Genomic DNA, 14,310 nt, shown 5'->3' on the forward strand with positions numbered 1-14,310 from the left:
TCGCATGTACTAAACACAAATTACCAGTGTCATTACAAACCGTCATTTTCACTCAAAGAATGGCACCTACCTGACACCACAGTCGACTACGTTTCTAGTGAAGTTTATTTCCCTCACTTTAAAGAGCTTACAGGCACTTAAATAGCTTGATTATTGGACAGTTCTTCCCTTAACTATGTCTTATTCTACTGGTGTATCTTCTTTTCCTTTTCTCCATACTGTTCTACTTGGTGATATCACAGGAGATGTCCCCTTTCAGATCATCAAAGTTGATGTGACCCCATTTACCAGAGCTGTTGTCGATCAGTCTGATGTGTGCCTTTTGACCATAGAATCCTATGACATCCCAGGTCACCCTTTCCATTGCCTCATGGCATTTTCCGGTCGCAGTCTTCTCCACCTGAAAAGTGAGGGTTAATGTATTTTGTTACTAACTTACAGGCACAGGAATCACTTGCCTTACATTGTAAAGAGGATTCGATAGGCCATTTTCGAATTGCCTTTTGCCTCTGTGTCAAAACCAGTCTTCGTGTGAAAACTTTCGTATGGAAATGTGTTCCTCCTACATGTTCATTTTCATTCAAATCAAACTCATTTTCATATGAAATATTTTGCACGAAGACTCTCTTTGAACCAGAGGCAAGATGTCTCGGAAATGGCCTTTGAATCAATACAAATCTGTGAGCACGAAAATACCTATCCAGAAAAAAAAACTTCACCATCTTGAACTTGAGTTTGTTGAACTACCCGCTATCTCGAATTCAAATCATTTTCCCTTGAATATACCATTTTAGTTGTTTACTATGGGCCATCTCGAACACAGAAGCTGTGTACACACTGCACAGCGGCGCCTATCAAGTTCATAGGGAGTTTAAGAAACCGGGACGCGACGCTGAGGACAAAGTCGATTAAAAAATGATTTTATAAATTACCTACGAATCTCGCAATACTCATTAGTATTTTCCTTTGTTTCTTAGCGTCAAAACTATCACGAAACTGAATCTGAGACACAGCGAAACATTTGAAATAAAAATAAAAAAAATATTTTAAGGAAAACGACCAATTTTTTAAGTTTAAAAGACATGTTTCGACAGAACTTCTGTCATCTTCAGTTGAATGAATGATTACAAAGCAAGTTGAATAATAAGTAGGCAAAAATGCTAATTAAGACAAATAGTAACAACAGAACGTGAAAAGGTGTAAATTAAAAGGATAATTTTAGATTTACATGGTGTAATTGCTGATTGAGGCAAGGTAGTTCTTTTTGAATATGGATAGCCTCCTTTATCTTGAGTTGAAAGCTGGTAAAGCATTTTTGCCTACTTATTATTCAACTTGCTTTGTAATCATTCATTCAACTGAAGATGACAGAAGTTCTGTCGAAACATGTCTTTTAAACTTAAAAAATTGGTCGTTTTCCTTAAAATCTTTACATGTCTGCTGCTATCTAGACCTTTTAAAAAAAATAGCCGTCGTGGTTCACGTTTTCTGGACGACGCTGAATTTGGTCATTTCACGTTATTGTTTTGCTGAGGACAGCAAAGAAATGTACCAAGAATTATAGCGCACGTGCACAGCCATTGTTCTGCTTGTTAAACCTTTTGTTTTGCGACGTTCCCGTTATCGTTGCCGTCGGGGTTTCTTAAAATCCCTAATATTGTCAGAGATTTCTAGACCCACGATATCAAGATTACCGCGAAAAAGCTGTCCCGTAAACTGTTTGCCACAGGGATCTGGAGGACCCCTACTTTCCTACCCTCCACGAAAGTAATCGCGTCTTGCAATACCCCTTTTAACAGTTCCTGCCGCTATCTTGAACTTTTTGGTTTCTTTTAAGAGCTCGAGATAGCGATGAATACTTGTAGCTAATATTTGGATGCATGGAGAATTTGACGTATCTAATGCTTACCTTGTAGTCGACAAGCAACTCTGCACGAATCCATGCAGCATCACAACCTCCTCCAATTAGGAACGTTATGTATCTTCCCGTTATTTTAAAGACTGGAGAAGTGAGAGTTCCTTTGGGTCCGTCTCCTTGAGATGCTCCGGGTTTATCATTCGGAGTGTGCCTGTCTTCAAATCCTCCAATCCAATAGTCACCTTGTTGTTTGGCAGACTGTCCTCTTTTACGAGCTGTAGGGTTATCACCATAAGTCGGCTGGTTGTTGAACACTGTACCGGTCTTAAACCAACCACCGAGCGTTCCATCTTCAAAGTCGAACTTGCAAGCTTCAAACAAAACAAAGTTAGTCTGCCTACAGTATTTATGAGGTTGCTGCAGTTCTCTCAAAGTTGCAGTATTTTTTAACAGCCGTAGTTCTTTACTAATTCACTACTATCTCTTTAGCTACCGCAAAATGGAACTTGAACTGATGAAAAAGAGCGCGTGCTTAGGCATAAATGGTTTTAGATTAACTCATCATATTTCTTTACAAGCATGAAGACCTATCTTTTTTCTTTTTATTGTATTTTTCGCAACAGCGCTTGGTAGGGAACAATTAGAGAAAGTTTCAAAAAAAATCGTTCGACAACTTTTATTTCTGAGGAATCACATTAAAGAGAATCATGGCTAAAAACAGTTTTGTTCCAAATCCCCAGCTGGTGTTTGTGTTAAACTGTTTCAGTGATTTGAAGTCGATAATTCTTTGCCTGTTTTGAATGGTGGGCGTTTCCTTTCAGCTAGTTTAGGATTTCTAATTTCCCCCTCCCCGTCATGTTTATTTTCGAAAAGTTTGATGGGAAATTATGACGTCAAAGCAAGATTGAACGTGTTTAAAATACAACAGTGCGTGAATCTAGAAATAAAAGTTCTTCTTATCGTTTATAATTTACATTGCTGATGAATATGTTCAGTTCCAACGAAAGATCTTCTTCTGTAGACTTCATATTGAAATCTCTGACCGCGCAATGACTTCATAAATTATCATAAAGTAAACATGGTGACGCCCAGGTGACTTAAACTGAAAACCAAACACTTCGTATTCGAATCGCGAACAGAGATATCAATTTAAAACCCCAGAATCAGTTAAATAAAACTATTAGGTATACTTTCAAACTTGAAGTGCCTTTCAGTCAAGATTCCCTTAATAGAAGTACACTGAAGCTATAAGGGGTATTATAAAGAGTTATGAGTGCGCAAGATTAGAAAACTTTGAAAACCTGACAAGGTTTGAGTGTCTGACGATGTTGTTTAACGCTGAAGACAGCAATAAGTAAAGCTTGTCGGCCATTTCATAGCCTAGTCGGCTTTAAGTTAGTAAAGTCTGTGTCAGGCCAAACGGCTAACACAGGCAGAGCTTCAGTACCCTGGGTTCTGTACTCCTGTCTGTATAGGATCTTGGTCTATCGCAGGGTTAGCCCCCAGCATTAAGCCCGCCTGTACCCTTTTTTACACCTGGTTGGAGAAAGGCACCAAGAACACAACGCAATGACCCCGGCCAGGGCTTGAACCCAGACCACTCGATACGGAAACAGAGCTCAAGCCATTGAACACCCTTGCCTCCACAGCTTTATAACTGATTTAAAAGACTGTGATGACGTATTTTCATAATACCGAAGCACAAAGTGAACTTCAAAATAAAACAATGATTTTGGACCCAACTTCTAGCATTTTAAGGTTTCATTCAGTTGAGGATAGGTTTGGCCACCTCAAGAACGAATCAAAATTTCGTAACAAAGCTACCTTAAGGACGTTCGCGCGAAAATATTCCAGTCGATAGATTTTTTCTTAATTTTTACTGCAGTCAGATAATGAGTTACTTGTGTCAGGAATGCCAAAAACTTGGGGGTCACTGACTTCGTTTCAGAGATAAAGGGTGTGGAAAACAGCCCTGATTTGAAAATTGGCGCACGTAATTCAGCATGGTCTACATGGGTTTATAGTTAAAAATATCAAAGGTGAGTCAACGGAAGCAAACGATCTTAGTCATATTTTGTAGAAGTGGATCTGTTGCGTAAATAATTCCAAATGCTGTCAACATTTTCACTAAACTTAACCCTTCAAGAGCCATTTGAAATCGCTGCACAGATAAACGAAGTGCTAAAAATAACGGAATTCGATGGTGCATTTTACAAAAATGCAAACTTCTAATCGATGGATTTTCTTCATTTTTTTCGCTAAACGTAGAAAACTCGGTAGAGAAAATGATCCATTAAAAGAAAAATAAATGTCACCTAACGTCCAAGATCGTCAAATCCAGGCAAAGCTATAGCAATGGCCATCTCACCCATCATTGTTCATTTTATTACTTAGCGCGCGCATCGATGCATGACGTGGCGTGTGAATTTGCGTGCGCAGCGAGGATTCGCAGAAACAATTAGCGCGAAAGTCCTTAAGTATACTAACGTTGGCACTTGTCCGTGCACGTTTCTTCCAGTGCCTTGACCCTGTCTTCCAGCATTCTTATCTTCTGCCATACTTTTGGAGCAAGGACAGGTTTAGCGCCTTCCACCATCATGAACAGCACCACGCAGGTCACAACAGCAGTCCTCCATTGATTGGCCATTTCTGTGGAATAAATTTGTAGCTGCATAAGTGGTACACGGTTGCAAATTCTGGGCTGAAACAATCTTGTGTTTTTGGGGGGTTTATTTCAAGGGGAAGTTAGAAAAAAAAAGGCAGGAATTAACAACGGTAAAGAGAAAACGTTCGCGTCCAAAATTTCCCCTTGTAGAGATGTTATCGAAACTTGCCATGCAGTAAGGTAAAGATCAGCTTTTGCCAAAAAGCAAAAAAAAAAAAAAAAAAAAAATTGGGGGTCACTGTGCTCGTTTGAAGGCAGCGCGCTTTTAGTAGCTTTTGTTATTTTAAGACGATCTTAGAGTACGACTTTCAGCAATAAGAGAAGCTACAAGGTGAAATTTAGATCAGCTAAACGTACTCAATTCAACACAACTTAGTATATTAAATAAACTTTTGCAGCTTTCGTTCCTTGAAGTAGAATAGCCCTTTAAAAAGGATATTATCCTTGCTTGTCCACATTCGAAGAAAACTTCGTTCACACGAGAGCAGAGAAGGTGCAATATTTGTAAGTTCTTAGGTAGAGATTTTGTTAGTGTTTTTTTTATTATAATGAAGAAAGTCAGTAACAGAAGTGGTCTATGAAAAGAAAAGAGGGGGTCACTGACCATTTAAGAGAGTAAATTGCAAGCGAAGTTAACAAAACCGGTACCAAGCCCGATGCTTGCTTATATTTTTCCTTGGCGCTTACGTATGATGTATGATGTTTGACGTGGCGTCATGAATTACGTGGCAGTAAGGATGCGCTGTAAGGATGCGCAGTGAGGATGCGCAGTAACTATGAGCGCGAATGTCCGTAAGCTGATAATAAAAGACAGTTTGTTTTCTTGTAAACGCGAAAGTGAAGGTACAAACAAGGAAAAAAATGCGCGAAGAACAGAAGGCATTGTATGAACATCCTCATCATGGCAAATATGATAAAGTTGAAGTCTGTTTAAGAGATGCACTACATGTCGGCTTTCAATAACTGTTGTACTATCGGTGTATTCATTTGAATGAATCTTCATTACTACGTAGTACTACCCATAACGACAAACGGTAAAATGGTTCAGGGATATAAGCCAATTGCTCAATTAATATAAATCTGTGCCAATTGTGCGGTTTTGTTTTGGTTAATGGCGCAATACCTCAAGTTTAGTCACATTAAGCAATGTGAAGTTTTCAGTTATCTCACGCGCTAAGAAAATTAAACATTTATTAAAACAAATTACTGTTGTAATTTTTTTTCTAGTTTTATCTTTTGTCAGCAGGTCGTCACCAAAGACAGTCCAAATCAATAAAATTTGACGGGCTGTTTCCCCAAACAGGAAGAAGGACATTTAAGATAAGATGATAGCCATTTTAAGTAGAGTGAGTATAAATGTTGTTCCAAAAAAGGTTAGTTATAAACGAAGACTGAGTCAACCAGCACAAGACAATATTGATATCTCAATGCATTTTGTCTCAAAAATATCTTGTTCATATACACGGTATAATTGCTGGTTTGGTCTTGGTATGGGTATTATTTCGGCTTGACTTTCGGCAGTGAGCAGCGCAGTGCACAAGAAATAACAACGTGACACTCTAAACCACAATTAACCCTGAAACAGCCCTCCACCATGAACTACGGCTTTGAAAATAACTGCGCTCACCTGCGTTCACCTTGCGCTCAAAGTAACATTTTTGAAGCAGAGTTTTTGTAACGTGCCTTTTTCGTCAGAAAATAAAACTCAAAACACATAGTCATCACGGGTGGTTGTTTATAGAGAGCTAACCCTAACATAAAGAAACTGTTTCTTCCTACCTTGTATATCGATGTTATTTCCAAAGATGGTGTCTTAGCGATCAAAACCTGCATTGAATGAATTTTATATTTCAGCTGTAGGGGTTTATTTTTTTAAAAAAGCGCTAGATCTGAAGCTGTTCCTTACCTGACTTTCTCCTACAGCCAAACTGCCTGACCGGTAATGAGGACGTTGATTATAACAAGTTGAGGGAGGGACCAAATGGTGAAACGTGGCCCTGTCTTTTCGAGATGATTTATTGCCTTGATATGGTCACGTCTGAATTAAATATAGAAAATTGCTTCTGTTATTAATTTCCTAAGAAGAGCTTTTTTTTTTTTTTTGATGAAAACCCGAAACCCTTGTTCTTTTTAAAAGTTTAGTTGGGTGAATACTGAAACAACGCAGTGCGAAGTGACTTGGCACCTGAACTGTTAACCTTTAGTCTCCTTATGAACTATACGGTTTTATTAAAAACTGGATCATTGGATAACGAAATTCAAGAGTTTTCATTGGCTTAGCTATGATGGTATATGAGCCATTTATCATGCTCTATTAATATGGTAGGCGTGCGCCTATTTTTTTTAGGCCTTTTTATTTTTATTTTATTTTATTTTTCGATATTTCAGGGGCGTTTTTAATAAACCAATTATTCCAACCGGGCTAGTTGGATATGAGATGATTATAGCCAACTCGGCGCTACGTGCCTCGTTGGCTATCTACCATCTCATATCCAACAGGCGCTCGTGGAATAACTGTTAAGTGCTGATAACAATAAGCTATTATCTCATGCTAAGAGTTTCAATCATTGTCTTAACGCTGGTATTCACAAATACACAAGCGACATACGTAGATACAGTCCCACATTGACAATAGACCTTTTCAGTCTGGGCGGTTTGTTGAGGATGATAAACCAAATTGTTTGTGCTAATTGTGCGATTTTATTCGTCTTTTTGAGCTAATGGCACATTAAAGAAGATAAAGAAAAACATTTTAAAAGAAAAATAAACGCGATAACATGACGTTTCGGCGTCATCTTGTCGCCATTATCAAATGCGAATTAATACAAATTAATATTAAAGTCGTTCAGTTGAGCTATATATTAGCTTAGGTGATAAGGAGTCAAGAAAAATGTCAAGAACAATGTCAAGAACAATTTAAGCTAATTGAACGCTTTCGACGAATAGAGTTCGCTTGTGTGTTTAAATTTGGTCCAGCTAGTATCTATATGAACTGAACTTTAATCTGGATTTCATAATAGCGGCAAGATGACGCCGAAACGTCATGTTATAGCGTTTATTTTTCTGTTATATTAAAATGGCACATTTCCGCAAGTTAACGCACATTTAACAAAGTTATCAGTCATTTCAAGCTCAGAAAATTAAACATATACTTAAACAAAATTAAGGCTTGTGGCTAAGCTTGGCTACAGTAAGTCCTATCGTTGGGACCTGTTGAAATTGAGAACAGGCCAACATATATGAATTTAATCTAACTAGCTATCACTTTTATGAACCTTTTAAAACTATGACTTTTGGGGCAGTGTTGAACTCCATATGTTTTGCTTTCTCTAACACCACTTTGGGTCTGTTACCACGGAAACGTGGCTCCTTATGTGTGGTATACCTCTAAAGAGGTGGAAAAGACATCTTAAGCGAAACATAGCAGAGTTTCACAGAACCGGACGTCCTAAATCAAACTCTGTTGTTACAGCCTCGGAGGAGTAAACGGAAAGAGTGAACTTGCACACTTGTTGGATTAACCTAACAATTACTGGTAAGAGTCTACTGAAATGCTCCCACCTTCAGAGGCTTTTTTAAATCCTAAAAAGATATCTCTTGCACGCCTTGCGTGCCTATGCTTTCTGGTAAACTTTACTCAAATTTTGTAAATTAAAGTCTGGTGATTTCAGAATGTGTGTAATTGACCTCCTTGTGTGTCTATGTTTCGTTGGATGAAAACGTTTCGTACTATTTTATGTTGTTAATTGCAGTTGAACCCCGCCCGTTCAGTCCGTGGATTGCTTGAAAGTAACGGTCACGGGTGGCCCATTTTAATGGCTGTTTTCAAGAAAAACCTCTGAAAAATTTCTTCAGGTGTGTGACGCCCCTCACGTCCTAGCGGTTGTCAACAGATCGTCCACAAATCGAATTTAAATCAATAAAGTTTGAAAGTGACTTTAGGTAACACAGCTAAAACTGGAGATATCCAGGTTATCGAGTTGTTTATTAGATAAATTAGAATATTTTGAACAGTGCAGCAATATTTTTTGGACACCAACAGTATCAATTTGACTTTTATCCGTTTCAACTGTTTCTCACAGTTTTCTTGGGGTTCTCGTAAAAAAAAATTCACACTTCCATAGATCAATTTATCACGTCGAATAGGCCATTTTGCGATATATTAAAATTCTAACAGGCCTCGAGGCTTGGGCGATTAACACGAAAGAAATTACAAGGAGATGATTAACACGAAAGAGATTACAAGGGATGAATAATTAATTTCTTGTTTTTGCTCCCCAAGCCCCGTAGCTGTTAGAAATTTAAACGTCGAAAATGGCCTAAATATGCGATGTTTCATAAAAATCCGAACATTCTCGTGAAATTATGGAACACCAAAGCTGCCAAATTACCAACAATGTACGCCAGGGGGCACGCATCTCTCTTTGGTCTGCACATCGTTGTAAATATTTGCATTATTTTTACGAGTTTGCATAGGATTCTTTTGAAAATTTGCATAATGACTAAATTCAGCATGACAAATCGAGCGGCGAGGCTTGTTTTCTGTTTGAGTGAAACAACTGGAAAAACATGACCGTGTCTGAGTTAGGATGTTGGCGAAGATAACTAGAGACTGCAGGCAACTCAAGATCAGGATATACAGGTTAAAAGGCAACCTTACTTTTTTTTGCCAACTCAAACTAATGTCGTATTTCTCACGAAGCAAACTACCGGTATCTGATCGCAGCACTTTGATCTTCTCTCACAAAATAGCAGAAAGGTCAATGAAGTTTAAAGTAAGTTTATTTCCCACATTTCAAAGAACTTACAAGCATTAAGCGCTTAATTTGGACGGTGTAGCAGATAACGTTTCCCTAAAGCCTAACTTTTTTTTCACTACAGCGGTATCTGTACCAATTCCCTATACTGCTCTGTTATCACATTTCGCAACCGGCTGAATATAACGAAATTTTGCCTCAGGCACAGGTGATTTCACCTTTCAGATCATCAAAGTTGATGTGAGCCCATTTACTAAAGCCGTCGTCGACCAGTCCCAGGCTGATCCGTGCCTGTTGACCATAGAACTCCATGACATCCTAAGTCACCCTTTCCATTGTCTCGGTGCATTTACCGGTCACATTCTTCTCCACCTGTAAATTGGGAGACAATGTTTTTTGAAATGGATGGAAAACTCTCCTTTTTTCAGTGTCCTGGTATGTTTTACGTTGCTGCAGTTTGTCGACAGTCGTCATTGATCTATAGCATTATTATTATTATTATTATTATTGTTATTATTATTATTGTTATTATTATTATTATTATTATTATTATTATTGTTATTATTATAGGCATAGGCAATACGCACTCTTGTCATATCGGACAAGAAAATGAAACTCTGGGAACGAGAAAATTTTGACATCTCTTGTTTACGTGGATGGCGTGGTATTCTAATACGTCAGAGCTCTAAACTCCAGATAGAGCAGAACGGGTTGGAGCCCAAGGGATAATTGCATTGTGATTTTTGGCGATTTGTCGGGGAAACCTGACAGAATGCAGTCGAGTAGCACGTCACCTTATGCGGGGGAGGGGCAGCTGCTACGGAATCAGAGATAAATAAGTTTTGTCAGCCGGTTGGAGTTCATTGGCTCCAAAATTTCTTACCTCGGCATTTCTCCAGGCTTATCATCCGGAGTAGGCCGGTCTTCGGCTCCTCCAATCCAATAGTCACCTTGTTGATTAGCAAGCTGTGCCCTGTTACGCTCTGATGGGTTATCACCATAGGTCGGCTGGTTGTTAAACACTGTACCAGTCTTAGCCCAACCACCGAGTGTTCCATCTTCAAAGTCGAACTTGCAAGCTTCAAATATAACAAAGATTTGTAAATGTTAATGTTCCCATGTATACTTTGCTCTGAAATTGCTGCAGTTAACGTTCTGTCATTGTAGAAGTTGCATTATTGTGCAAAACACTGTCGTTTAAAATTAACGTACTGTGATCGACCCTGTTCAGTTCTCGTTAGTTGCTGTATGTATACTTAGTTCAATTCTGCAGTTTGTAGTTTTTTATGTTTTGTAGTTTATAGAATTACTTAAATTAAAGGAGACTTCATGAGTGCGAGGTTGAAAGTCAAAACCTAAACGACATATTTTCATCGATGAAAAACCAGAAATAATGATTCGTTTTGTGACAAATTACGATTAATAAAAGAGCCCTGAAGCAATAGAGTTAAAACAACTTTTTTGGACCCAAATTATAGCAGTTTAAGGTTTCCGTTAGTTTGTTTGAAGGCAGTTTTGGACATTGCAAAAGTGCGTCGCAATATGCTAACAAGATTTTTTTTAAGTATGCTTACGTTTGCACTTGTCCATGCACGTTTCTTCCAGTGCCTTTAACTTCTCTTCCAGCATTGCTACCCTGTTTCCTAAGTTTCCAAAAGGAACAGCGTCAGGTTTGGTATCTTCCATCATAATAAACAACACCAGGCAGGTCATAACAGCAATTCTCCAATGATTGGCCATTTCTGTGGAATGAAATTTTGCTGGCACACGTATTAATTCTTTACACACATGGAGATTACAACTAAAAAGAGCTTTTCCGGAGTGTAAAATTTGTACGATTCTCAACACTTCCGGTGCTGTTCTTCCAGCATACATAACTGTTTGCGGGGAAATATTGCTTTAGGAGAAAAGATTTAGGTTTAATTTAAACTGATGCATTAAAATGTGGAAGTCTACTTTAAGCCACATTAGTAAAGAGTATCTAACAAACCTTCATTTGACACAACACGTGTGATTTTTGGAGATTTTTATGATCTCACTGTCTGAATGCTCTTTTTGCCGTCTGATGCCGTCTAAGTTGTTCTCGAGGAAAACATTACCTTCCACTGATCGTGGAAGGAAACCCGTCGGCCGGAATTTTTACACAATCATTTTAATTTATTAACGTAAAATCTAGTCCATCAATGTGTTAAAAAAAGCTAGAAGGGCGGAAGGTCAGCGAACGCGTTTGCAGATATTTACTCAGCTTCCAAGACTGTTAAATTCCTTCAAAGTTATTACAGCGGCTAACAACAGAATAAATGTATAGTTTCATTTTTCTTCTGTTAGAACACTGGCGATGCACTTATCGGCCAAACAAAGAAATTAGCAGCGAGGGTTTTAATCTGTTCGCCGACTGACATATAAGTTGACCTAAACGTGGTGCAAAGTAAGCCACTGAGACTTAAAAGCTTGTCTTCCCTCTTGTTTCCTAGATAGCACTTTTTTCTTGAAACGGTACATATCTTTCAACTTGGATAGTAAGTGTGAAGCATCAAAAAAACACAAATTTGTTAAATCTTGCTATCTAATGGCCCTCTGGTAATGCAACCCTCGTAGCAATTTAAAAACATGTAAAAGTAAAGGAGTGTCTGGCTACATGACGTGGCACTGAAGCCCGATGTAAAGAGTAAAGCTTCTAAAAGCAGTTAATTTTGTTAATCATTGTTGTGCAGCACAATGCAGCAAACTTTTCTATAATGGAACGATGTTTTGGACCCAAATTTAGGTAAATCAAGCTGTTTGATATAAGTTAAGTTTGATACGCAAAAACAGCAATAAGGCTGTTTACGTCTCGTTCCGTGAAAAACGCAATGATATATTTTCTGCATGTGCATTTCAGTTTCCTCCATACATGTAAATTAAAAGCGACAACATTTTCCATTTAGCGTGGTTATTTCTTCTCTGAATTAACTGAACCGACGAACAAGGAGGAACTTGTTTTTACAAAAGTGTTTGTCGATAAGCCGTGTTACGTGTGATATATGCATGCATTTTCTATTTCAATGAGGTGTATGTGTACAAAGTTAATCGCAATATTTGTCTGATAGCACTGCGCTATCGTAGCAACACATTCAAAACAATGACAGAGAAAAAGAAATTGATTGTGGAAGGAAATACGTCCGCCGGAATTTTTTGCACGATCATTTCAGTTTTTTAACGTCAATTCTAGCTTATTCATGTCTTAGAAAAGCTAAAAAGCCGGAGGGTCAAGAAACAAGTTTACAGATATATTTAAGGCAGCTTCTAAGACTGTTTAAAAACATGTGAAAGTAAGAGAGTATCTGGCTATATGACGTGGCACTGAAGCTCGATGCAAAGAGTAAAGCTTCTAAAAGCTGGCTATTTGGTTAATCATTATTACGCAGCACAATACAGCGAGATTTGCATATAATGGAACAAAATTTTGGGCCCAAATCTCCAGGGGGTACACTGTAAATCATTGGGTAGAGGCGCGCCGCTGGGACACTGAAAACCTTACCCTGTAATAGAGACCATGATCAGCCTGATTTTACAACCCTATTTAGACTAGGCACCAAAATCGCCTACCCTATATATCCCAGACTAGCCATTTTTAATGTCGAAACTTTATTACTTACGCTAACAAAACCAATGTCACTTTCGAGTTTTAATTTCTGTTATAGAACCCAGGGTAAACAACACTGTTCTAGATTAAATTATTTATACACTGATTACTTTTGCAGTAAATTATACTCTATTCCAGACCAAAACTATATATATGATTTCTATACCTAATTCCAGACTAAACTGCCTGAGAACCAGACCGTTTACAGCGACACATACCCATATAATTTATATATTACCCTTTTGTTAAATTACATTTGATTTCAATGTACAGCAACAAAGCCGTTTGCTATTCGTTGGGTGCAAAATTCTATTTTTTCCTGCATCTGCACTGCAATTTCCTTCATATATAAAAGTGTTAACGTTTTCCATTTAGCGTGGTTGGGCTGTTGCGCAGTTTACCTTTTAGGTACTTCTTCTCTGAATGATGTGAACACGAAGAGGGAAGAACTTCCCGTTTTACAAAAGCGTTTGTCGATGAGCCGTGTTACGTGTGATATATGTATGCGCTTTTCACTTGCGTGAGGTGTATGGTTACAAGGTTAGTGGCAATATTTGTCTGATAGGACAGCGCTATCGTAGCAACACATCCAAGACATTATTGACAGAGAAAAGGAATAATGCATGGAGTTCTTCGCTACTTCAGAAATGAAAGTAGTGCAGAAAACTCGAGCTATGAAGTTATCGTTGACACATTTTGAGATGATGGCGATGAAGTTATTAACTTTGTATTTATTACCTTTTAAAATCGATTTCAACTAATGGAAACGGTCCAATTTTGCATGTTGCACGTGGTAAACAATTATAATTCTAATTAAATCAAAGTGAATATGATTCTCGTTTTCTGTTTAATGGATAAAGAAGCCTCGACTGTGCTGTTAGTCTATCTGTTCTGTTGTAAAACACACATGAAGCGGTCGAGCACGAAAGAATTGTAGGGGGAAACACGAGACGTAGTCGAGTGTTTCTTCTTCTTCTTTCGTGCTCTAACGTGTTCTAAGTGCTTTGCCACAGAACAGACACAGTCGTGGCTTCTTTATTTGTTTTATGAAGAAGAAGCCATTAATTTTCGCGCGCAATCAGCTTATATTTTCAAATCAAACTTTGGTCGCTTTCTATTCAACCAAAACTTCAAAATTTTCAAAATGGAACTTTCTTGAGAACTTTTCCAGAAAATCCGGTAATTTTCAATTTTCAACCGGAAACTCTGGAAAGCAATTTCGAAATTTGGAGGAGGAGGTTGTCCTCGTTTTCGTAAATTTTGTAAATTCGCGTCTCACCTCAGTTGGGCATCTCACGCAAAGATGACGGCGACGTGTATTGGAAAATGGGTTAACATTTTACTTCGGAATCTTGCCACTTGTCTGTCGATATATACTAGTTACAGCTAAATTTGTCAAGAAAGC

At 38.1% G+C, this 14,310-nt stretch overlaps 2 protein-coding genes across 3 annotated transcripts; both read right to left on the reverse strand.

Annotated features, from left to right (window-relative positions):
* Positions 1–87: 87 nt before the first annotated feature.
* On the reverse strand, positions 88–6,485 carry LOC149105033 (uncharacterized). 2 transcript variants are annotated; one of them, XM_089271507.1, is made up of 5 exons: positions 6,430–6,485; positions 6,303–6,350; positions 4,346–4,507; positions 1,910–2,229; positions 88–400 (listed from the first exon to the last, which is right to left on the reverse strand). In XM_089271507.1, exons 3-5 carry the CDS (start codon positions 4,503–4,505, stop codon positions 224–226), a joined length of 657 nt encoding a protein of 218 aa, XP_089127633.1. In that variant the 5' UTR covers positions 4,506–4,507; positions 6,303–6,350; positions 6,430–6,485; the 3' UTR covers positions 88–223. The 2 variants fall into 2 exon arrangements, with proteins under 2 accessions (XP_089127633.1, XP_089127632.1); XM_089271506.1 differs by lacking the exons at positions 6,303–6,350; positions 6,430–6,485 and having other exon boundaries at positions 4,346–4,747.
* Positions 6,486–10,087: 3,602 nt separating this feature from the next.
* On the reverse strand, positions 10,088–11,155 carry LOC149105034 (uncharacterized). Its single transcript, XM_089272312.1, has 2 exons — positions 10,855–11,155; positions 10,088–10,359 (listed from the first exon to the last, which is right to left on the reverse strand). The coding sequence occupies exons 1-2, from the start codon at positions 11,153–11,155 to the stop codon at positions 10,160–10,162; spliced, it is 501 nt and encodes a 166-aa protein (XP_089128438.1). The 3' UTR covers positions 10,088–10,159.
* Between the last annotated feature and the right edge of the window lie 3,155 nt (positions 11,156–14,310).

Source organism: Orbicella faveolata, unplaced genomic scaffold (genome assembly GCF_042242905.1).
Source record: "Orbicella faveolata isolate gen_17 unplaced genomic scaffold, um_ofav_v1 contig_34, whole genome shotgun sequence".
Lineage (NCBI taxonomy): Eukaryota > Metazoa > Cnidaria > Anthozoa > Scleractinia > Merulinidae > Orbicella > Orbicella faveolata.